This window comes from Lepidochelys kempii, chromosome 3 (genome assembly GCF_965140285.1).
Source record: "Lepidochelys kempii isolate rLepKem1 chromosome 3, rLepKem1.hap1, whole genome shotgun sequence".
In the NCBI taxonomy this organism is placed as follows: domain Eukaryota; kingdom Metazoa; phylum Chordata; order Testudines; family Cheloniidae; genus Lepidochelys; species Lepidochelys kempii.
The window spans coordinates 111,608,129-111,633,881 of NC_136382.1; the positions used below are offsets into that span (position 1 = coordinate 111,608,129).

General features: G+C 41.2%; 1 protein-coding gene across 12 annotated transcripts in view; it reads right to left on the reverse strand.

Annotated features, from left to right (window-relative positions):
- SHPRH (SNF2 histone linker PHD RING helicase) overlaps positions 1-25,753 on the reverse strand; it is a 141,005-nt gene that overhangs the window by 38,900 nt on the left and 76,352 nt on the right. For all 12 annotated transcript variants that reach the window (XM_073337550.2, XM_073337547.2, XM_073337541.2 and 9 more), the window contains 7 exons: positions 16,932-17,039; positions 15,887-16,029; positions 12,563-12,736; positions 12,156-12,218; positions 10,213-10,438; positions 4,007-4,150; positions 2,864-2,965 (listed from right to left, as the gene is read on the reverse strand). In XM_073337550.2, the coding sequence (XP_073193651.1) occupies positions 2,864-2,965; positions 4,007-4,150; positions 10,213-10,438; positions 12,156-12,218; positions 12,563-12,736; positions 15,887-16,029; positions 16,932-17,039 (960 nt within the window). The remainder of the gene's footprint in view (positions 1-2,863; positions 2,966-4,006; positions 4,151-10,212; positions 10,439-12,155; positions 12,219-12,562; positions 12,737-15,886; positions 16,030-16,931; positions 17,040-25,753) is intronic.

Below are 25,753 nucleotides of genomic sequence, written 5' to 3' on the forward strand. Positions count from 1 at the left end.
GATGGAACTGAAAGCTTAAATACACTACCATAGCTGTAGATCACCAGTTTATGGACTCTTATTTAGAAGTGAAAATTTCATTTTTTATTAAGTGCCACTTACTTCAAATTCTGAAGTGTCCATAGTGTAGCTGCACACCCATTCAGACACTAAACTGCCACTTTTTCTTTTAAATCTCACACAGCAAGTCTCAGACATGAGACAATTTTTTTAAAATCAGTTTGGAACAAAATTTAAGTGTCTGTATGCAACAGACTGAGCCAAGTGGAATAATTTGGATTGTGATTAAGCTCCAGATTCCAACCTCCTCCAAAAGTACTAGGGTGTTTAGGATCAAAGTTCCAGTTTAGGCCCATCTGTAGCTATCAAGTTGTAAAAGCATAAAAAGAAAGTAGAAGCAAATGGTAAGGTTTGTACGTGCCTAGAGATGACAGATGACTGTTTTCAAAAATTAAAGCTTGTGGACTACCCCAATATTTAAGAAAGAGTGTCAAGTCAACAGACAGAGTAAAACCTAGGGCACTGTGGGCTTCTGAATGTTCCATAATACCTTGTGGTGTGTAGGGGTTCCAGGGAAGTGAAAGAGAAAGAAGGTATCTGGAAAGAGAGAGATTCACCACAGGGATAGCTAGCAAGAATGGGCAGAGGTAGCTAGAAAATCAGTACCAGTAGACTGACTTATGTACCTGCTGTATTAATAGAATAGGTTCCATCAACAAGACAAGGACCTATTGGTTAAATCAACCTCTGTACCAGATGACTGGAGGATAGCTCATGTATCACTGATTTTTTAAAAAGGCTCCAGAGGTGATAATCACAGTTACAGGCCAATAAGCCTAACTTCAGTACCAAAAAAATTGGTTGAAACTAGAGTAAAGAATAAAATTATCAGACACACAGATAAGCACAATATGTTGGGGAAGAGTCAACACAGCTTTTATAAAGGGAAAAAAATGCCTTACCAATCTATTAAAATTCTTTGAGGGGGTCAACAAGCATGGGTACAAGGGTGATCCAGTAGATACAGGGTATCTGTGCTTTCAGAAAACATTTGACAAGGTTCCTCACAAAAGTCTCTTAAGCGAAGTAATCAGTCAGGGGATAAGAGGGAAGGTCTGCTCATGGATCAGCAACTTGTTAAAGGATAGGAAACAAAGGGTAGGAATAAATGGTCATTTTTTACTTTGGAAAGACGTGAATAGCGAGGTCACCCAAGGATCTGTACTGGGACCTGTGCTCCTCAACATATTCATGAACAGTCTGGAAAAGGAGGTGAACAGAAAGGTGGTAAAATTTGCAGACGATAAAAAATTACTCAAGATAGTTAGGTCCAAAGCTAACGGTAAAGAATTACAAAGTGATCTCACTAAACTGAAGACTGGACAACAAGATGACAGATGAAATTCAGTTTTGATCCATGTAAAGTAATGAACATTGGAAAAAATAATCCCAAATATACATACAAAATGGAGTCTAAATTAGCTGTTACCACTCAAGAAAGATCTTGGAGTCATTGTGGATAGTTCTCTGAAAACATCCACTCAATGTGCAGTGATAGTTATAAAAGCTAACAGAGTGTTAGGAACCATTAGGAAAGGGATAGATATAATAAAATAGAAAATATCATAAAGACTATATAAATCCCTGGTATGCCCACTCCTTCAATGCCATGTGCAGTTCTGGTCGCCCCATCTCAAAAAAGATATATTAGAATGGTAAAAGGTACAGAGAAGGGCAACAAAAACTATTAGGGTATGGAAAAGCTTCTACATGAGCAGAGATTAAAAAGACTGGGACTATTCAATTTAGAAACAGATGACTAAGATATGGGTGCCGGAACAATTTGCATAGTGGGGGTGCTGAGACCCATTGAACCAAACTGGGTTCCTGTATATAATGGAAACCACTGCAAGCCACGGGATGCAGCAGCACCCCCAGCAACCCTAATTCCAGCATCTGTGGACTAAGGGGGGATATGAAAGAAGTCTATAAAATCACCAATGCTATGGAGAAAATGAACAGGATATTATTTATCCCTGCACGTAACACAAGAACTAGAGGTCACCTGATGAAATGAACAGGCAGCAAGTTTAAAACAAACCAAAGGAAGTACATCTTCATACAATGCACAGTCAACCTGTGGATCTCATTGCCAATGGATGTTGTGAAGGCCAGAAACATAACTGGGTTCAAAAAAGAATTAGGTAAGTTCACAGAGGATAGACAAGCTATTAGCCGAGATGATCAGGGATGCAACCCCATGCTCTGGGTAGCCCAAAACTTCCATCTCTCAGAAGCTAGATTGGATGATGGAATGGATCACTCGAAATTTCTCTGCCCTTTTTATTCCCTGGCATGGGCCACCACCAGAAGACAGGATACTGGGCTAGATCAACCATAGGTCTGACCCAGTATGGCCTTTCTTACGTCCTTATCCAACACAGATTTGAATCCAGTATCACAACAGAAACCACTTAAGATGAAAGCAAGTTCTGTATATTTGTTATTACATAGTCTCAGGACACTTTAGTGTCTCTTTGGGAGATCATGAAAACATTAGAGAGTCTTCATCCTATATTACAGCTTCAATTTCTACATTAAAGCTTCCTAATTATGCTTATATGAACATTTGCACTTATTTGAATTATATGGTTCAATAATATAATATATATAATTAGTTCAAGATCTGCATGAAAAGCAATTAGTGCACATGCTCAGCAAATGCTTTTTAAAAATTGTATCCAAACATTTCTGTAAAAAATATTTTTTTATAATGAAAAAACATTGACAGACTTCCTGTCCATTAGGACACTAGAGGGTGCTACTATATTGTAACATCGAACAAGGAACTGTATGACCTTACCTTCTCCAAATTAGTAAGATACAGGAGTTGGCCTAGTTTCTTCTGAAGCTGTGATTTGGCAACTGCCTTGTCATTCAAAAGTTTCACTCGATTTTGTTCTACCTGCAAAAACAGCATTCATTAAGTGTGTTGTACATATCACAGGGTGTTGTCTGAGAAGTTTCCAAATAAAGCTTAAAGGGATCATTAAAATAGTTGTAAAGTAGATAATTTATTATTTAGGAAATTAAACTATGCATTTAAACTTTTGAGACACAAGACAGTTAATTTCTTCATTTAAAAATGTCTCCAGGGTAGCAACTGAATGCACATTCCTCCTCTATATCTAGTAAGGGTGAGATAGGAGATAAATCCAAATTAATTTAGTTGTCATTTGCTTCACTTTCACTGCAAACAGCAGAAATTTAACACACCAAACTATTAACCTTTATCACCAAACCTCTGTAAAGTGAAATAGTCACACTATTTATTTTATTTAAAACATAAATGATCCTCTGGTCTATTGCTGGCATTACAAATGCCTTTTGAACCTGAACAAGAATTTTTAAAATTTAATTTAAATGTTCACTATCTATGTTGTTTTACTTTATCTCTTTGCCCTTCATTTAGTCTGTTCAATAACAAGAGATATCACACTCACTCTGCTTTCTAGTCAATTTCATTTTCTACTTCTTATATATTAGCTCAAGCTTGCACTACTGGAGTAGTAAGGCTGAAGACCAATTAAGAAGTAGTTTTCTTTCAATTTTAAGTACACATTTTAAATAAAACCTAAATTTTGGATTTCAACTACCTGATAACATCCCTTTAAAACAGGGCTGAAAAATCCACTGAAGGAAAAGCAGAGCATCAGAAACATACAACCCACAGCAGCCAGAAAACTGAGAGAAGGAGCAGAGTAGTGGGGAGACACATGCACTTATCACAGCAGCCAGGAGACTGAGGTACATGAAAAACTAGCAGAATACCCTCACCCACATAGTAACAACGAAGCTTTTGGAGATGAGGGAAGAACAGAGAAAGACGCCTGAGGGCTAGCATATTTTTATTCTTTTATAGGACAACCTTAAAATACCAGTCCTTTTTTTGACTATTTTTCTCTTGAAAAACACAACTGCCCCTTCTTTGACTCAAATATTTTACCTCATGTGGTTCTATGATGTGAAGAACAGGGGGGCTAGGCTTTGGCTCATCAGGATGACGCACTCGGAGCCGTTCTGTAGCCATAGCAAGTTCATCGATAGCAGATACATGATCTCTCAGTACCATCCAATATTCATGAAGTAACTACAAGAAAAACCAAAATGAATTAGTAACAGAACTGTGGGCTGAGTCCCCTGTAAACTGCTGCTTCTTATTGTAAGTGGTACACTCTCAACACGGACCTGAATCTTTTGAGAGAGGATTTCACAATTTTTTCTGAACAGAAAACTGTACAGGAACATAGGCATAAACTGCTCTCTTCCACCAATTCTTTATGTGTGGCTATGAATGAACTTAATTGACTTCTCACCTCTTTCTCCCCCACACAATTTCTCCAATGAGATACAACTACAAAAATCTATGTAACCAAAAATGTAGAGGTCAGCTGCCTCTGCTCGATTAAGCATACTCTCTGAATAAAATGAGGGAAAATGAGAAAACTAGTAGCAATATTTGCAAAGCATAAAGTAGTAAGGCATAGCTTCTTAGATGAAGCATGAAATATTTTGTTCACTTGAGTGACAACACCAACTTTTAAAAAATGCTGATATGCAACGTTTGATCATTCTAGATAACAGAGGAACAGAAAAGAGTAAGAGAAAAAGACAGACATTGGGTTGTATTCACCTGAGGAAGAGCAAGTATTTCAAATATTAGTTACCTATTTTAAATATTTATAGAAAGCCAACATATTGCAAATTGTCACACTTCCTGGTATTCTCTCAAATCCCTCATTGATTATATTGTGACAAATTTAGATTTTTTTACTCCTAAATCTTTTTGTTCTATGAATCTTTCCTCAACTTTTAATGATTTTATTCAAGAGTCCCTCTAGGACACTGTTGAGATCCTAGGAACTACCCCCCCCCCCCAGTTTTTTCTGCTAAGATTCCTACCTTCTCTCAAGACCAAATGTCATATATGAACACTGGTTTGCTACTGTAAGGATGTTCCTGAATACTGGCCTGCTGGCACTGTTTTGTTCTTTGTTTTGAAATAAAAAAAAGCACCGAAGCATTAATTTTGGAGCCCACACCTTAACACCTACAAATGCAGAATTACTCTGCATGTAAAACTAGCATGAAGTTAGACAAATAAGTCAAATTTTGAGACTACTTCAACAAACAAGGAAAACAAGGGTGGCATCAGCCTCTTCCCAGTCAGGGGCTGAGGTGGGCCATAGCCCCATCTTGCCATAAAGCCCTGCCCCTCTCCTTGATCCTGTCTCTTCTCCTCCTCTACCCCCGAGGTCCCGCTCCCTGGCCAGGCTGGAAGCTGGTACCGGGCAGTGGTGAGAGCTGCCCAGGGAGCATGGGCCATTGCGGGAACCCCGGACTTTCCACCTGCCCGGGGCAGCGTGCCCCAGAGGGTGGGGACATGAGCCGGAGGCTGCTTTCAGGCATCCTGAAAGTGTACTGAGCTTGGGGTGACAGCCAGGATCTTCAGAGTTCTAATTCCAGCTCTGTCTCCCCACCCAGGCTTATTTCAGTGCTGCTGCTGAAGGTGGGCCCCCAGCCAGCAGTTGCCGCTCTCTCTGCTCTGCCTTCAGAGCTGAGTGGCCAGAGAGTGGCAGCTGCCACAGGGTGGCTACAGGGGGGAAGCCCTCAGGAAAATCTGGGGGTGGCTATAACTCCCTTAAGCCCTCCCCAGCACCAACCCTGAAGGAAAATAAAATCAAAACAGGTTTTAAAAATAGGTAAAACACCAGCACAGTTTATAAGCCCATTCAGTGACAATTCAGATGCTTCCTTGGATCATGTTACAAATACACTTTCTTTCCAGTCACAGAGAATGCCACCAGCAAAGTCTTCTCTCATGAATCCCCTGGCTGTCATCAAGTATATGTACGGAATGTTCATCTCGGCATACAGTTTTAGCAGAATAGTTGCATAAAAGCTCTGCAATTACTATTCACTAATAGAAAAGCATGCAGTTACTTTGGCTTTCTTCTCTGAGTGTTTAAGCAAGTTGAGTGTTTTGTCTACACTGGGCAAGCCTTCACAATTTTAAATAAAGCTGTCAAGCCAATCTGTGTGATTAGAAAAGAAACACGTACATTTCCCATTTCATCCTTGTCTGCAAAGAACTGGCACTGACAAAACATTTACATTTATATTACATAAACAATGAATCCTAGAGCAAACTGACATTATTTGTCCTTTGCTTAAATGCAACAGCTATATTTCAGAGTAGGGTCAAAGAAGGTCTATTTAAGATCATTAGTCTAAAAAGTTAGTTCTAGATACATGAGGGTGTGACAGGGTCGGGCCAGATGGCTACAGGAGAGTGATAGAAGGCAAATATATTAGCCCCAGATTAAGCAGGTCCCTTTTCCCTGGGTAAGGTAACAGAACAATCAGGAACTTGCTGTAACCAATTAAGACAGGCAGGCTAATTAGGACACCTGGAGCCAATTAAGAAGCTGCTAGAATCAATTAAGACAGGCAGGCTAATCAGGGCACCTGGTTTAAAAAGGACCTCACTTCAGTCAGTGAGGGGCGCGCAAGGAGCTGAGAATGAGAGGGCGTGCTGCTAGAGAACTGAGGAGTACAAACGCTAGCTGACATCAGGAAGAAGGTCCTGTAGTGAGGATAAAGGCCATGGGGAAGTAGGCCAGGGACTTGTAGCTGTCAAAAGAAATATTGTAGACAGCTGTGATCCACAGGGCCCGGGGCTGGAACCCAGAGTAGAGGGCGGGCCTGGGTTCCCCCTTCTCCGCAACTCCCTATTGGATCAGAGTTGTCCTGGACTGTGGGTCCTACCAGAGGGGAAGGTCCCTGGCCTGTCCCCCGACTCACTAGGTGGATCACCAGAGACTACGGGGATTGTTCTCCTTCCATTTCCCCATACTGGCCAGTGATGTGGTTAGCTGAGTGAATGGCAGGTTTGAGCCACTAGCCAAAGTGGCCAAACTGAGGGCTGCCATGAATCTCTGAGGTGAGCAAATCCACTAATAAGCACAGGACCCACCAAGGCGGAGGAGGAACTTTGTCACAAGGGCTACAATACATGTAGCAGTGCTCTCCCAGCTCAAAGTGGATTTGAGTAGCACAGTCAATTGAATCAATGTTGCCAGACCAGGACAGATGGAGTCACAAAAGTACTATTTACATTGTCATTGGCAATACTAGCCCTCCTTCTGTCTCCCAAAACAATAGAACATGAAGATACCGTGCTGAATACGGTATAGAAAAAGCAAAGCAATAGAACATGAAGATATCAGTGTGCCATTGTTGCCGAGAAGGCCAATGGCATTTTGGGCTGTATAATTAGGGGCACTGCCGGCAGATCGAGGGACATGATCGTTCCCCTCTATTCGACATTGGTGAGGCCTCATCTGGAGTACTGTCTCCAGTTTTGGGCCCCACACTACAAGAAGGATGTGGAAAAATTGGAAAGCATTCAGCGGAGGGCAACAAAAATGATTAGGGACTGGAACACATGACTTATGAGGAGAGGCTGAGGGAACTGGGATTGTTTAGTCTGCAGAAGAGAAGAATGAGGGGGGATTTGATAGCTGCTTTCAACTACCTGAAAGGGGGTTCCAAAGAGGATGGATCTAGACATGGTTCTCAGTGGTAACAGATGACAGAACGAGGAGTAATGGTCTCAAGTTGCAGTGGGGGAGGTTTAGGTTGGATATTAGGAAAAACTTTTTCACTAGGAGGGTGGTGAAGCACTGGAATGCGCTACCTAGGGAGGTGGTGGAATCTCCTTCCTTAGAAGTTTTTAAGGTCAGGCTTGACAAAGCCCTGTCTGGGATGATTTATTTGGGGATTGGTCCTGCTTTGAGCAGGGGGTTGGACTAGATGACCTCCTGAGGTCCCTTCCAACCCTGATATTCTATGATTCTATGATACTATTTGTTCTCAGAGCAGAAGAAACACACTAATGCAACAAATGAGCAGCTCATGTCAGGAATCTAGTTCTCTCTGTGCCAACTGCACTAAGTTCTGCACATATAATAGTGAAGCATGACACAGAACTATGGCCAAAATTTTCAAATTAATAAAAGTGGCCTGATCTTCAGAGAACAAGTGGGATTTACAGGGTGCTCAGTATCTCTGAAAATCAGGTGCTTAAATATTGTTTTAGATGCCTGAGAGCTTGTGTACAGTTTCTGCAGCGTCACAGAGTAAGATGGCTCTCTGAAGTAGTCGTGAGTTCAGTCTCACTTGGGATTACTTTAACTCTGAGTCAATGGGTCATATGATGGGAACATGTGACTAGGAACTTGTCCTGCTGGGGAATATAAGGGCAGCCTGGCTTCAGTCAGTGAGAGTTTGGGGATCATGCTGGGAAGAAGTGGGTGAAAACTCTCCAGAACTATAAGGCAGAAGGCCTGGGAGAGAGATCAACAGGAAGCAGGAATCTGCTGAAAGAGAAGCTCCGGCTAAGGGGGCTGCAAATAAGTCATCTTAGAGTATACGCAATGTGCCTCAGGTGGCACATGACCAGGATTCATCACCAAATTTGGTTGGATCCTTAGCTTCCCTGGCCTGGGTCAGGTACCGACGGAAAGTGCGACATGAATGATGAGCCATGCCCCCCTGCAAAGCAGTGAAACTCGTGGGAAGATTATAAGGAAGGTGTGATGTTCTGCTCAGGACCCAGAACTTTAGGTCACTGTGTTACCCCTCTGCCTCAGCAAGTGAGAGCTTTGCTGTTAAGTTGTGTGTCAGTTCCCTGACACTCCAGCCTGTCAGTCTTGCCAGCAAATTCCTTGAGACTTTGCCAGTCTAAAACTTGCCTTGCAGGTAACAATAAGTAAATCCCAGTTCCCGAATTCCCCAGAGCGTCTCTCTGCAGTGTCCAGTCCACCTCCCTGTGACACTCAAAATAGCATGCATATTAGCTGAAGACTTACATTTTAACACAGAGCACTGAGATGGGTTTGTAATAAAACAAGAATAAGTTTATTAATGAAAAATAGAGATTTAAGTCATGCTAAGCCAGAGAAAGAGAGACAGGTATGGTTAACAAAACATGCTTTCTAGTGACTAAAAGTTAATTTTAGAAAATTACAATTGTTGCCTACCCTAAACAGGTTTTTTTTTTTTACACTTACATCCTATTACCAGCATCTCTAGCTCTCCAACATAGGGGATCAAACTTTCACAGGCACAGAGGGTGTTGTACCCTATGTTGCCTAAGTGATGGATCACTAAAATGTCTTTTTGCTCCCCTTATATTACCCAAACTCCATTGTCTCAGCCTTAAGAGCCAAGAAGGCTTCCTGGGGTGCAGATTCTGACCCCTCGGTGAGCTCACTAAGCTCCTTCCTCGATTGCTTGTTACTTTGTTTACCTTATATGTATATATACCTTCATTGTCCTCAGTCTGTAATCAAGCCAGTCAGACAGGGGAACCACATCCGATGTACACACTGCCTCCCAAACACATTTTAGGAACATATTTCCAGTACACACAAATAAAAGTCTTTGTACACAACCCGTACACAGACCATGCAATGATTTTCAGGACCAGCATGTCACCAGTTTAGATACGATTCCTTACCTGACACCTTTTAGATACATATTATGACAACATTGTGCTGGGGGTAATGATATGGTAATTGTGTTGGGGGTAATGATAGGTCACGCCTGATATGTATTACAGTATAGTTAACCTTTGCCAGTGGGCATGAAGGGGCTCCCAGAGTCACAGAAGGTGAAGCTGTGGTAAAGGATTTTTGAGTCTAGAGGGAGGGCTAAATGCATGCTGAAGCCTGTTATAAACCAAAAGAACTAAATGAGCCCAGGGGTGAGGGCTGTATGGTTTTGTTATTTTACAATAATAAATTATCTCCAAAAGGGGAACAGTACTGTGAAAACACCAGGTGTGGTGGTTTAACTGATATGAGACAAAAGGTAAATTGAGGCATTGGATGGGCCAGACATCTGATTTGGTGAGCCCTACTAAATACAGAACAATGAGATTAACTGGTTTAGTCTGCAGTGGATGCAATTATACTGGTATAGAAGTGTGTATACCAGTTTAGCTTGCTTTGGTAAATGTTAAATCTGTGCAAAAACTACAAGTAGACAAGTCCTAACTTTAGGCATCTAGATTGAAAATTTTGGCTTATATTCATGTTACATATAATACACTACTGCAATGTTTCTTCAGAATCTTATGTGTTGTACCTTGTACTCCTTCTTCCATGCTTCAAAGAGTTCCAGAAATATATTCCCTTCTTCAATTAGTCTAACATCCATTCGGTGAGCTTTGGCAAAAGACAGTATGGCTTTTAGGGAGCGCTCTGTCTCACTTGCGGCCCATAGTCCTCGACTTGTGGTGGGCAAACGGTCATCAACCAGCCCATCTTCATCTTCTATCATCTCTTCAAAGATAGCCATCTGGCCTTTCACACTTTAAATACACCAAAGCATAACACTTGTCACTAGCTTCTCAAGATATATACATATCTTACATATACATATATTGCTATATTTACATTTATATATACACACACATTTGCTAGATTTAAGCTATATACATACCTTACATATATACATATATATACACTGCTGTATTTAACTACCATGTTGTTGGCTATTTGTGAACCCCAAAACATGGCCACATTGACAATCAGGAGATATTAACAAGGCAAAATAAAAATAATCATCCAGGCCAAACAAATTTAAGCAGCCTGTGGTTCTAGTCACATTCTGGTTAACATCAAGTCTTATGCTTCTGGTTTAGAACATACTCATAATTTAAAATAGGGAAACAGCAGCTTTGGTTTGTGAGTCTGCTTTTAAACTATGGTTATCCCACAGTCCCTTGAAAGCAGCATGTTAGATACTGGTAGCATGAATACTATGCAGGGCACCTTGTCAGCTATGCACTCAATACTAGCTCTTGCAAAGCCTTAGACATCATACTTTTAGAGTGGTTATTAAGGACACTGGAGGTATCAAGTGTAAAAAAAATAAATATTTTTTTAAATAGCACTTCTGTATATTTAACTTGTCCCTGGACTGACAGCAAAGAGATGCAGAGGAGGAACCTTGGCTCAAAGTCTACTACCCCAAAAGAGAATCTTTGAAACCCAACAGCTCCCAACTCCCTTCCCTACCAAACTGACCATGGATGAGTGTACATTAATATGCGCCCTCACCAGCCCAAGAAAAACTCAGTGCCATGCCAAAGCCTATTTCAGGCCCTTCAGTCAGGGCACAGTTTATTAACTCACACACAAACTCAAAAAACAAAACTATTCCCTGACCCTAGCAAGTGGCAAGGAGCCCAGAGGCCTCTCTCTTTCTATCTCTCATTCCTCTCTGGCAAAACAAAAAACACACCACCCCCTTTCTTTAAAGCCGTCTTGAATCATGGGATGGGGGTTTCATCAGTTAGGAGCACAAATTCCATTGACTTCCAATGGGACTTGTACGTCTAACTCATTTTAGTGCTTTTGAAAATCCCTTCCACCAACCCCAAACTCTCTGTATTCCCCCTCTCCCACTGGGCATTTGAGATTTACAACATTTTTGAATGTGGAGGCAACATGACCTAGTGTACTGAGCTTGGGCATGACAGCCAGGATCTTCAGAGTTCTAATTCCAGCTCTGCCACTGACATACTCTCTCTCTCTCTGGGCACTTCATAACCATTACCATAATGATTATCATCACCTAATTTATCAGATTGTACTCTTACTTAGAGGAAATGAAAAGCCACCAACAGCCATGTTCTCTGAGGACTTCTGACTTGCATACATACACAAGAGCATTTGCCCATACAGACTGTGTAGGTGAACATACAGTTACAAAATCTGCACATTAAGAAGCTGGGAACATTTTGAAAGTTTAGCTCTGTGATCTTTCAAATCATAAACCCCTAATGAGAAAACTACACTTATTTGTTCATTTTACAAAAGTGTGTCTTTTTAAATGAAACATGCATAAAAAAGTGACACTGCCTATAAACATTGACACTGACTCTCTTTGTAAGAATATGCTGAAATAGTTTCCTCCTAAAACAAGTGTTTTAGGCAACTTAAGATGTTTATATTTTAAACTTTAACTTCCAAAACAAAATTTTCCTTGAATCACAAAAATAAGAATTAAAACTAAGTACTTACGTATGGGAGAACAGCTTTGACTCATATTCTGTGAACAGCTCATCAGCCTTACAGAAGACACAACTAGAATACAAGAGATTGAAAATGAGCATTTAAAACTTTAATTGTCAACCAAGCTAATTCCTAAGAAATGCCCAGAATTCTCTCTGTTCTGATGAATGAAACTATTATTTAAAAAAAATAAGCTCATTAAATTTTCAGTGAAAAAAATAGGAGATCTCCATTTTTTTTTAATTAATGTAGGGCCGGATCCTGCAAACTAGATCCATGCAGACATAAGGGTTTGTTTGCATGGATCTCATTTAAAATGGGAGATTTAATATTTCAATTTAATTTTTCTTCCTCTTATTCCAAAAGAAGATGGACTTCTCAGTACGCCTCCTACAAAAACAACATTTTTGACATACTTGTTCAAAGGAAGTCTAACGGGCCGCAGATGGCAGAGAGTGGCTGCTTCAATAACCTTCTTAGAGGGAGGACCTTCTAGATTTTTCACAGCTTCTCTTACGAGCTTCTGGAACTTCTTCACCTCCTCCATTTGAGTTGTGAGCAGGTACTGAAGGCCTCTACAGTCACGGAACCTGACCAACATCAAAAACACATAATAGCACACCAAGTCAAAACCCAATTCAATATTTTCACAAAGAGGAGAAACAAATAAATGGCAGTATGCAGTGAAACTTCTTAAGACCCAGTCCTGAAGTGTAATGCTCACTATCATGAATAGTCCCCATTGAAGTCAGTGACATAAAATGGCTCAGATTTTAGAAATGGGGAAACAGCACATACCATCTTGGTCACTGTCTCAAATGTGGTCAAGGTCAGTAGTGCCTGAAAATATTTACTATCTGATTTGTGTTTGGTGGCCAGGGAGTAATGAGTTTGGTGGTCTCAGTCCAGTTCACAGTGGAGACACATACATAAAACCGCACACCAAACATTTGTTACTCTAGATCTCAGAGGCAAAACACCGAACAGGCATGAAGATGAACCATCTATTCAAACACCTAGGTATCTCTCTTGATCAGGTGCACAGCCTGCTGCCAGTGCAATACAAGGGAAGTGAACTGTTGCTGCCCATGCTGTAAGTGTTCTTTGGGTACGCTGCTTTGGATGCCAGAACACTGCTCAACTTGGCATCCTTAAAAGTACTTACAGTAGAAACTCAGAGTTACAAACATCTTGGGAATGGGGGTTGTTCAAAACTCTGAAATGTTCATAACTCAAATGTTATGGTTGCTCTGTCAAAAGTTTACAATTGAACATTGACTTAATACAGCTTTGAAATTTTAATATGCGGAAGAAAAATGCTGCTTTTAACCATCTTAATTTAAATGAAACAAGCACAGAAACAGTTTCCTTACCTTGTCAAATCTTTTTTTAGTAGTTTACATTTAACACAATACTGTGCTGCACAGTATTTGCCTTTTTGTGTGCGTCTCTGCTGCCTGAGTGCATACTTCCAGTTCCAAATGAAGCGTTTAGCTGACCAGTCAGTTTGTAACTCTTGTGTTCATAACTCTGCAGTTCTACTGTGTGTATATATATATTTTTCTAAATAGATTACTTCTCTCTCTTAGGGAAAATCTGATCCAAAACTACAATGAGCCAAGTTAGAGAAGGATAAGTTCATCTGTGTAAAGCTGAGCAAAGTTAGAAAATTAGTAGCTGTTTAAATGATCAAGTTAAGCAATACTTAGGGCTAATTCGGAATTCTGCAACTAAATAAAACCCACATATGGGAGAGCTAACCAATTACCAACAGGGTATTTTGGAAACACATGGGTAGCATTTAAGTTTGAGTTAATATAACAACCTGAGCTGCCTAGTGTCCCAAAAGAGAGAAATCTCACTTTGTATCTTGGGTCAGTCAACTCCACTACTCAGCTATTAGATAGCACTTGCTGCTTCCATCATTGCATTTTTAAAAATAATAATAAAAATATTTGAGCTCTTCTGGAATATTTTTATTGCAAATCTTAAAGTACTTTACAAAGGAGTACCAAGTATCATCCCCCATTTTACAAATGCGGAAATTGAGGCACCGAAAGAAAAGTTACTTGCCCAAGGTCACAGCTTGTCAGTGATAGAACTAAGAAGACAGTCAAGGTTTTTCTGACTAGCCCATTTTAAGTGAAGAACTATTTCCTCTTTCAATATACATAGTGGCTCGTATAGCTTGCCATAAATTTTCCAATGAAATTTAGTTTAGTCTGGGAAAGTGAAATATTTCAATGAGTCTACCACAGATTCAACAAAAACTTTCGTTGAAACACAGCAGTGCACTCGGGCACTCTGCCTGGCTCCCCCACAGCTCCGTGGGATGGGGAGGCCAGCAGTGCTTGGCCTCTCTGTCTCCCGATAGTTGGGCTGGAAGGCTCTTGTCAAATTCACCTGTGAAATTGTTCAAAGCCTTCCCAGAGGCAAAGCCAGGAAGCTGAAAAAATCTTTAGGTTCAAGAAAAATTCTGTTTTGGGAAACTCCCTGTGAAAACGTTCACATTTTTGATGTTTTGTCCTGCTTCAGAATGAAACTTTTTCTCAAACACCCATTTTTTGGTGGAAAGGGAATCATCCTTTTTGGCAAGCTCTAATGGCAACCACACACACACATCTGTAATAGTCTTCACCCAGCTATGTTGAACAGCAGCATTTAGAGAAACCCTTGGTCTCAAATGATCGCTCACAATAAGATGGGTCTTCCATGAGTGATGTGTGGAATTTGTCTTCCTTCTCAACACAACTCTGAGTACAGAAAAAGAAAAGCTATAAAAAGTAAAAAAAATTTTTTTTTTTTAACAATACTTCAGTGGAATTAAAAGTCAAACATGTTATTAGGTGCTTTGCTGTATCAGTACTCAGCATCTTGCAGGATCAAGTCTTATGACTAAACTCTTCAAAGTAAGGGTACCGTTTTTCCCTTGTGTGAGAAGAACTATATTTGTTTATAGCAATGTAGAGTAAATAAACAGAAATTTTCCTATAAGGAATTCACATTTCAATTTTTTTTTTTTTAAAGGCAACTACTTACACTTCATGTTCCTGTATCTGAAGCCAGACTGTTTACAAGTACAGTAAATGCTAGTCACTCATCTATAGACCACTTTACAGGACAAACATATGAATTTGTAATTTATTGCTCCATGAGCTGGGAGTACTCTTGAACTTGGGACTTATGGTATTTGTGAAAAGGATGATGCTGGTGGGGAGAAAGTAACTAGTGACAATTCTAACAGAAGAAGTAGTACTGATGGTCTCCAGTGGGAAACCCATCCAGAACTTGTTAACCAGAAAATGGTATCTCAAGAATGGGAAGCTGCAAAGCGGGAAATGGATAGACCCCAATAAGGGTCCAAACCGATGCAACTGAATCCCTAGAGGAACAAAATTAATTGCAAGTCCGTTTGTTTTAGAGAACATTAAATCCCAATGCAATTAACATTGAATTATTTTGCTCAGCAGTTGCATGAACACAGAAAATTAAAAAAAAAACATAGTAGATTACACAAACGAGAACATTTTAATGTATACTTGTCTGGGGGAAAACCGAAGGCCTCTCTCTTTTGAAGTTTTATATATTTAGTTTCTCCTTTTTGAAGTGAGTTCTTAAACTTAATTGCAGTGCAGATGTTCTGAACACAAGTGCCTGGCACTTAATTGCATCTGCTAGCACAAACTGATTAGAAGACTTGAGCGGAATTAAGTGTATTTTGTAGTTAGTTATTTTCTTACTTGTCTGCCATGGAGAGTTTATTAGTTTGCTGTTTGTAGTTACTGGTTATCTCATTTTGCACACGCTGAACAAGCTCCTCATCAATGGCATATTGTATTGCTGTCTGGATCACGTCCAACCACCAAAGCGACCCAGAATGTATCTGTATGCAAGAGAGATTTATTCATGAACACTCACAACAAGTAAATGCTTTGCATGCTGTGGTAGGAGCCTTTTTTTCTCTCTGAATCATATTCTGCCTGGACTGGTAAAATCTACTGGAAGTAGCCAAGAGATGAAGATGCAGTTGGAAAAGCCCACCTCTGCCCTCAAATATATCCAGCATAACTAGCTGGTACTTCCTTGTAAATTTCAATTACTTCAATATCGTTAAATTGCTTACATAAGGTAGACGTAGGATATCTATGCAAGAGAAGAAAATCATCTTTTATTATTTAATCCTCTATGTCTTTATTTATTGTAATATAGTATAGCCGAATCTGCATTTCGGCTCAAGCCTTCATCAGTATATCTTTCTTTTACACCTTTCCTCATCAGGTATGTTGTCAGAGTGAATTAATGCTGTTGAGATATACTTCCCTGGAAGAACAGTTCCCTAGGAAGGAACAGAGGCCTCACCTGATGCAGAGTTTTTTAAATATAGAAACATAGTATCTTCTAGGCCAGTATGGTATTATTCTTATAGCTTGATTCTTAGCCTAAATTTGAAGAGGCGAGTGTGTATGTGTGTAACATGATACAATGGAAAAAGCATAAAGCAGTTGCTTTATCATCATTTTCTCACTATTACCTTGTGTTCCTCCTATCTGCTTGTTGTGTCCATTTGTTGTAGCTCATCAAATACTAAAAATGTGAGCTCTTTGGAGGCAGGAACCATCTTTTTGTTATGTGTTTGTGCTGTGATCAGCACAATGCGGTTCCATTCTGATCAGGGCTTCGAGGTGCTACCACATTACAAATATTAAATAATATTTTGAATCTAGGACACCCAGGTTAAAAAGTAATTAGTAAATCAAAAATCATAAGCCAAAGAGAGGCACCTGCCTTTCTCTGGAGCTCACGAATGGTTTGTAGCGCTGGTTGCAAGGCCTGATGAGCTTCTGAAACTTCTGCATTGGATTTACTCATATAATGTTGTCGAAGTTGTTCAGCCTATATGCACATAAGAGTTTAAAATATGCATCAGTCATTTATATTTACAAGGAATAATTAAACATAGAAAAGCTCTCAGCTACTGTATTGCATTAGTCCAAGAGTGTGGTTGGTCTGTATTTGCTTCCCTGCAAATTCAATTCTTTAAAAGAGCTTGAAATGCATGAGATTATAAATATGAGAACAGTACAGTTGTGACAAACTGTAGGCAGGAAGGAGGTTGACTACCATTTTTCCTTCTCCAAATAGAAGATAAATAAATTAAATACATTAAAACTACATTACTGTGATGAAAAATGACTTTAGCTAAATTCAAAAAAGCCAAGGAATTCTGAATTAAACCTTTCTCTCTGTGTCCTTTCAGCCATTCTGTTGTGCCTACACAGCAGTAGCTGTTGCTGAGTCAGAGAACAGCAATTTATTTTATACTTTACCTGAACATCACACCTAACTGCAACATACTGAGTAAAGACATTTTTAGGCCAAAAAAAAGTTAAGAAAAATGCATATTTGGGTTGTCCACATCATTTCAGGAAATTGTCTTGGTCAGAAAAAAAACAACTTAAAAAAACTGGAAAAAAATCAAAACATTTCATTGACATTTTCAAAATGTTTTGATTCAAAACTCATTTTCATTTTGAAATTTCCATCAACTTTATTAAAGACATATAAAAAACTCCAAATCAATCTAAATGTTTAGTTTCAGATCAAACAAAATCTGTTCCACCTTGCATTTAGCAGTGATGCTCGGAGTACCCTTCCCAGATTTGAAGAGCTCTGTGTGGGTCGAAAGCTCGAAACAGAAGTTGGTCCAGTAAAGATATTACCTCTCCCACCTTTTGTCTCTGCTATTTTTAGGCAAATCAGATGATGAACTTCTTATTTTTGATACAAAGCACTTCTATGAACAAAAATTCATTGTGGTATTGGCACCAGTTTGGCAATATGTTACTGTCAGGTTACCAAGTAAATTACTGGCATGTGTTTTCACAAATAAATAGTCAAAATCTGTAGTACCTCACAGCACAATTTTGGTGCGTCAGATTTTTGTCTTTATTTTCTGCATTTTGGTGTTGGTTAAGTTTCACTTCACTTTTCTATTATTATGGAATTATCATCATCATTGGTATGGATGGAGCTTACTCACTGAAACTAGAGATGTTTCAGAGTAGCAGCCATGTTAGTCTGTGTTTGCAAAAAGAAAAGGAGTACTAGTGGCACCTTAGAGACTAACCAATTTATTTGAGCATAAGCATCCGATGAAGTGAGCTGTAGCTCACGAAAGCTTATGCTCAAATAAATTGGTTAGTCTCTAAGGTGCCACTAGTACTCCTTTTCTTTTTGTGAAACTAGAGAGAGGCTCATGGGGGTGGGCAAGAGCACTTTATTGAAAGAGGACAAAGAAGAAGAATCTAAATTTTTTTCTTTAAAAATGAGAGCTACGTTTCCAGCCCTTTTCCTTGTGACAATAACAAAAAAGATAAAATGATGTAAACCAGTTGCTAGGGGTTGAAAGAAACAAGCAACTGGGCTGCTACAGTCCAACTTCCTCCCTGACAGTGCTTGCCTGGCCCCAACCTTAGTATGAAGAGTTCTTAATGTGAGGGAACCTGATTCTGCTCTCTCACACTACGGTAATCAAGAGTGAGGTCAATGAAGGGAGGGACACTGGTATAAATGGAAGGAGGATCAGGCCTCTGAAGTCCTATTCCCCAAATCTCCAATACCTATCCCCTTTCCGCTAAGTCCCCTTACCAGCCACAGAAAACCTGTTCTTCTGGCTCCCCGCATTCCTCATACAAGCTAGGGGAGATTGATGCCATCCTGATCCTCCCACACCAGCTAGGACAGTGGTTTTCAAACTTTTTTCTGGCGACCCAGTTGAAGAAAATTGTTGATGCCTGCGACCCAATGGAGCTGGGGATGAGGGGTTTGGGGTCTGAGAGGGGCTCAGGGCTGAAGCAGAGGATTGGAGTGCAGGGGTGAGGGCTGTGGAGTGCAGGAGGGGTCCAGTGCTCTGGGCTGGATGTGCAGGTTCTGGGGTGGGGCTGGGAATGAGGGGTTTAGGAATGGGCTCCTGGTTTGGTGGGGGGCTCAGGGCTGGGGCAGGAGACTGGGGCATGGGGTTAGGGTGTGGGCTTACCTCAGGCAGTTCCCACTCAGTGGCACAGCGGGGGGTGCTAAGGCAGGCTTCCTGCCTGTCCTGACACCGCAGACTGTGCTGCACTCTGGAAGCGACCAGCAGCAGGTCCGGCGACTCCACGCAACTCTCGCCTATAGACGCTGCCCCCTCAGCTCCCATTGGCTGGGAACCACCTGAGATAAGCCTGCGCCCCAATTCCCTGGAACCAACCAATTGGAGTGTGGAGCCGGTGCTCATGGTGGTGGCAGCATGCAGAGCCCCATGGTGCCCCCGCCTAGGAACCGGACCTACTGCTGGTCACTTCTGGGGCGCAGCACGGTGTCAGAACAAGTAGGGACTAGATTTGCCTTAGCCAGGCAGCACCATCAACAGGACTTTTAACAGCTCGGTCGGCGGTGCTGACCAGAGCCACCGCGACCCAGTGCCTTACATTCCATGACCCAGTAATGGATCACAGTTTGAAAACCACTAAGCTAGGAGACTACTAGCAGTAAGGGAAACTTTCCCACACAAAATATTAAAAAGGGATTCTGTCCCAATCACCTACTGAGCCCATCACCAGAGAGCCTCTGGCCTGATCACTCCACAATCAGAGATGACAAGACAACCCACCTACCACTACTTTTGTTGCTATGAGGAACAGCTGGACAGGTAAGGAAGGCATGTAGGAGCCTATACAAAAGTACATGGATGGATAGAAATTAGTCAGAGTGGGGTGAGGAGCAGAATATGGAACTGATGGAATTTGGGTGAAGTGGAATAGAAACGACCTCCCATATATCATCTCTGATTGAGGCAGAAATTTTGAGGGCACCCTGTTAAAATTTTGACAGCACATCATGGAATTTAGCAGCATCCATAAGAACAGTTTAAGACCAATTTATGCCCAAAATATGTATATTTTAATCCCCTCAAAAAGAAAATTGAGTAGATTTGCTCAAATTATTGGCATGTATATCTTATAAAAAGGGTAATAAAGCACTATGATTGCGCTGTGATACAAGAGAAAAAGACGAATAGAGAACGGTAAAGCATTTTCTCTAGTTCTAGAAGGGAAGCAAGGAAAGGGAAGCTAAATATGCACTACTGAGAAAGTAACAAAGCAGAGTCTAAATTGGTGACAGGTGAACAAAGATATGGGCTAGCCATCAAAGACTTTTTTTATTAGTGTAACAGTATGATCACAGTTTGAGAGTATGCCCTTTTTCAAATATGAATTTTGCTAAGAAGCACATATAAATCTGTTTATGCATAGTTACTTTTGAGAAAGAGAAAAACAATTCCACTTTGAAAGCTTATGGTACATGTCCTCCAGTTTAAAATAATGCTGAAACTACTTTAATCTCCATCACTACTTTAACTCGCTGTGGAAAAAAGCACCCCATTCAATGCAATACTAGAGAAACACACACAAGAGATATGCATACAAAATTACATATGCATGCACTTATTGAACATTCCAAAAACCATGGTAATTGTGACAAGGTAAAGGGGATGCAGTCTGTAAAAGGTTCACAGGTCCCTGCCTCTCATGTTTGGTCAGGGCAAAGTACAGAAGTAAGGGGAATTTGCACCAAAGGATATCTAAGGGGAAAATTATGTCCACTCCCTTCTCAGCTGGCTAAAGCAGGGAAAGCCTACTGGAATTACTGCCCAATGCTTTTCAGTTGATTTGTTTTTGTTTTATGATAGTTTGTGGCTTGTTGTATTCTCCACAAACAAATGGAAAATTTCTTTTAGAGTTTTCTTTCTGCCAGTAGCAACTCCCATAATTCTGGATATCTGGGCTGCTCTCCTCTCACTATAGCTTCACAGAGGCAGATCAGCATTTTGGCTCTGCATACTCTTGCCATACTCCCTTTTCTCCTGCTTACCACCAGATGAGTTATTCCCAAACTGTAAAACCTGCATAATTTCACTAACAAAATATTCCAGAGACAATGTAACAACTATGTACATTAGACCAAGGGAAAAAACTGTTCTATCATAACAATTCCACTTGATATTTGACCCTTGGCTCTTGAGCCATCTAGGGTGGATAGAATTGTGGTAGATGCTACTTACAGAGAGGAAATTATTGGTAAGAAATTTTCATTCTGCAACCCAGAATCTCCCACGAATTCTGGATGTCCAGGAAGTAGCAAGAAGTGATCAGACAGAGAAAGTGTTGTGAAAACAGAATTCAATAGATAAGAAGCCCCCCTCTTTTCATGAGCTCAGTCAAAGGTCAATATTATTTCTGGGCTACCTCCTGCAGCCCCTTCCTGCCAAAGGAGGTCTTTGCAGAAGATAGATCCATCTTACAGCAATTAATGAAGGTATTAAATGTAGACCAAGCGGCCACTTTGCAAGTTTCTGAAGTGGACACACTTGCTTGTTCCACCCATGAAATTGCTAAGGATCTCATGTAGCACACCTTGATCCCTTCTGAGGCAGGAACCTCTGATGATTTGTAAGCTTCCACAATACACAGTCTAATCCACAAAGTGATAGAGGATTTGGAAGCTCTATGTCCATTTGGAAGGACATGAATAGGGAGCCCAATCTTCTCATGCATTCTGTAGATTTTCAATGCTCTTCAGACACCTTAAGATGTAAAACACCTTTTCAGTTTGGTGTTATGATTTTGGACAATAGGAAGGAAGCACAACCTTTTGGGAAGTGTTGAAAGAGGAATTCACCTTAGGAAGAAAGGATTCTAGCGTTCTGAGCATCACCTTGTCCTCATAGAACATGAAGTCAGGCTCTTGTATAAATAAGGCTCTGAAATTTACCTTGTGGGCAAGACAGCCACTAAGAAACAAGCCTTAATGGATAAAAGCAGCTGACACTGAAGTCATAGCTTGTCACAGCCTTCCATACTAGTGGTAGGTCCCATTTTAGAAAGAGTGGCCTGACCACTGGTTTGACTAGCTGGACAGCTCAAAGGAATCTGTGGATTGTCTGCCATGGAACCCAAAGACCCCACGAATAGCATGTTACTAAGAGCAGACACCTGAAGAGCAATGGTACTGTCTGTGCCTTTTTGGAGAAAACCCAAAATGTCTGGAATGCCAAGGTCTCTGGGATTTGCATTGTGCTCTTGGCACCAGTTGTAGAATCTGGACTAGTTAGAGAAGTATGCTTTTATTATCGATTTCCTCCTAAACGAAAACAATGTCTTGATGACTCTGAAGGACAGACTGAGACCACACTTCCGTCTCAACAGCCAGGCTGTGAACTGAAACTATCAGTTGAAAAAAAAAAAGAGGACATCTGGTCTCAATGGGAACTGGAGTGGGGGTTCTGGTTTTAGGTCTATCAGGTCTGAAAACCAAGGTGTTGGCCAATGAGGAATTACCACCATCTGTTCTCATCTTATTTTTGAGACCATCTTCCCCAATAGCCAACTGTACAACAAGGCATCTGTCCCCGGTTCTGGGGTTTGCCTCCCTTGTGAAATATTTTGGCATCTTTGTGTTCATGTGATTTGCAAACAAGTCATAGAATCATAGAATATCAGCATTGGAAGGGACCTCAGGAGGTAATCTAGTCCAACCCCCTACTCAAAGCAAGACCAATCCCCAAATAAATCATCCCAGCCAGGGCTTTATCAAGCCTGACCTTAAAAACCTCAAAGGAAAGAGATTCCATCACCTCCCTAGGTAACGCATTCCAGTGCTTCACCACCCTCCTAGTGAAAAAGTTTTTCCTAATATCCAACCTAAAACCTCCCCCACTGCAACTTGAGACCATTACTCCTCGTTCTGTCATCTGCTACCATTGAGAACAGTCTAGATCCATCCTCTTTGGAATCCCCTATCAGGTAGTTGAAAGCAAAATCCTTTCAAATCCCTCCTCACGCTTCTCTTCTGCAGACCAAATAATCCCAGTTCCCTCAGCCTCACCTCATAAGTCATGTGTTCCAGTCCCCTAATCATTTTTGTTGCCCTCTGCTGGACGCTTTCCACTTTTTCCACATTCTTGTAGAGTGAAGCCCAAAACTGGAGACAGTACTACAGATGAGGCCTCACCAATGTTGAGCAGAAGGGAACGATCACGTCCCTCGATCTGCCAGCAATGCCCCTACTTATATATCCCAAAATGCCATTGGCCTTCTTGGCAACAAGGGCACACTGTTGACTCATATCCAGCTTCTCGTCCACTATAATCCCTAAGTCGGTCAAAAGGAGGCTGAATGTTTGAATGAGGAGATCAAAAACCTTTTGATTCAGGCACCACTCGGAGTTGTTGACCCTACGCCTGTTGAACAGCCTGCCTTTTGGATCAGATCCCAGACATAGAACACTCTGAAGGAAAGGAGGAACTGTTCTGCTGACCTCATTATTTCCAGCGCTACCATGTGTAGCATCAGTCTCCTTGTTTCCCCTTTGTTGTTTAAATATGCAATTGTAGTTGTATTATCTGACTGACCCAGGACATGGTTCCCCCTTACGGTGAGCTGGAACCTTTGCAAAGCTAACTTGACTGCTCTCAGCTTTTTCCTACTGGCTCCAGATACCCTGGGTTGTTTAGGTCTTCAAGTGAACTCCCCAGCCCTCCAGATTGTCATCAGTTGTGAATACTAAAGGATATGGAAGGAGATGTGCCTTTGTGGACACTGTTTGTGGACTGAACACCTCTGTCAGAATCTATACTTGATCTTTCACATATTCTGGGGAGTGGTCCTACACCCTGAGAATCAAGGCTTGAAGGCTTCTTATGCATGGAATGATCCTTATGCACAAAACCAGGAGTCCTAGCAGTTGGAAGCATAATGCTATGGCAGGTCTCCTGTGACTCTGGAACAAGATGATAAATTCCTGGATTTTCTGAAACCTTTCTAATGATTGGTAGATCTTTGCTACCGAGATGTGTATTTTTGCCCCCATATGGATGGAACCAGGAAATCTTTCTTGGCATTGATAATGAAGCTGTGCGCCTGGGAGAGACACAATGTCTGAGACATGGCCCTGTGCACTGGTGATCAAGATGGAGCTCTAATCAGAATGTCATCCAGGAAAGGATACAGCTGACTTCTCTACAACCTGAGTGTGGCTGTTTATCATTACCAATATCATTGTAAAAACTCTGGAGGCCAAGGACAGGCCAAATGGAAGTGTTCAAGTACTGATAATGTTTCCTGCTGTAAGCGAACCTCAGAAGTCTGCAGTGGCACCATCTAATGGGGATATGCATCCACTGGATCTACTGAAGTCAAGAAGTCCCCCTGGGATAGGGATGACTCCGTAGAGGTCAGGATCTCCATCTGAAACTTAGTTTTCTTCATCCACTTGTTGAACTGCTTTACGTTTAGAATGGCTCTGATAACCCTCATGAAAAACAATGAAAAACATGGAGTAGAGCCTAGACATCCTTTCTTCTGAAATTACACACACTATCATTCTTATAACCAGAAGATGAGATCCTTGGTTCTGGATCAGATTGTGGTTTATAGGGTCATTGGAGCTGCATGACTGGATGAAGAAAAGATAGGACAGAGCCTCTAGCTCGAGGGAGTATCTGTGGCTGTCTCCCTGACCCATTTGTCTGTGGTCAGTGGAAGCCATTCCTCTAGGAAATGGGAAATTCTTCCCCCTAGCGGCAGTTCTGGGCGAAAGCAGATATGATCTTTTTCATGAAGTAAATCTGGGGAAGAGAGGGAGGGTTAAAGTCCCTCTAGACTTCCCAGCCGGGACCTCGATTTCACAGTTTTTCCTTGGAGAATCTGTTGTACTTTTGCTAGTACCTCCATGAGAATGGTGAGCGAAAGGAGTGCCTCTATCTGAAAGCTGGTCTGTACTCTCTCCTGGGAGCACTTAGTGGGGCAGGGAGAGACTGTCTGGATTTTGCTGCATCAACCACCACCTTCTCCAGCTTTTCTCCAAAAAGGATGGAGCCTCTAAACTCAGCCAAGCATAGGACCTGTTTAAAGTGAGTGTCCACCTTCCACGGACACAGCCATAGGTGGTGCCAGGCTATTGAGCTGGAAGTCATGGCTCAGTCTGAGAATCTCAGTGCCTCCATTGAGGCACCAGCACCAAATGCTGTTGCCAGGGACACCTGCTTTAAAAAGGAACCAAAGTCGGGTGATCTCTGTCCTTACGGGCATTGAGATTTCCAGCCAGGAAAGAAATACTTTTGCAAAGCAGGTAGCTGCCCAGGGTGCTCAAAGGGTGTCTGAAGCTTCAAAATCCTTTTTGAGAGTGGCCTCCATCTTTCTATCCATGTTTATTAGTGGTTCTTCTGGTACAACTCCCCCTCTGAGGGAATAACCAAATATCACTGGAGGGACGCTATAGCGGCATCCACTCTCGGTATCTCAGTAATAGACCCCTTTGGTTTTTGAATGTTACAGAGCCTACGATCGCTCCTATTAATGTGCTTGCCTGCATCGGGTTTGTTTCATCATCCCTACTCACTTCCTTGAAGAAGGAATAATGGGGTATTGCAACCTCGGGGGATGATTTTGTGGAGAGAAATTTGTTCTGAGGCTTACTCTCAGGAGCCTGCTCAGGTTGGATTTGAATCATGGAAACAATGTTGTTGCTTGAAATTTCGCCGAGGGGGGGGGGTGACAACATGAAAAAAC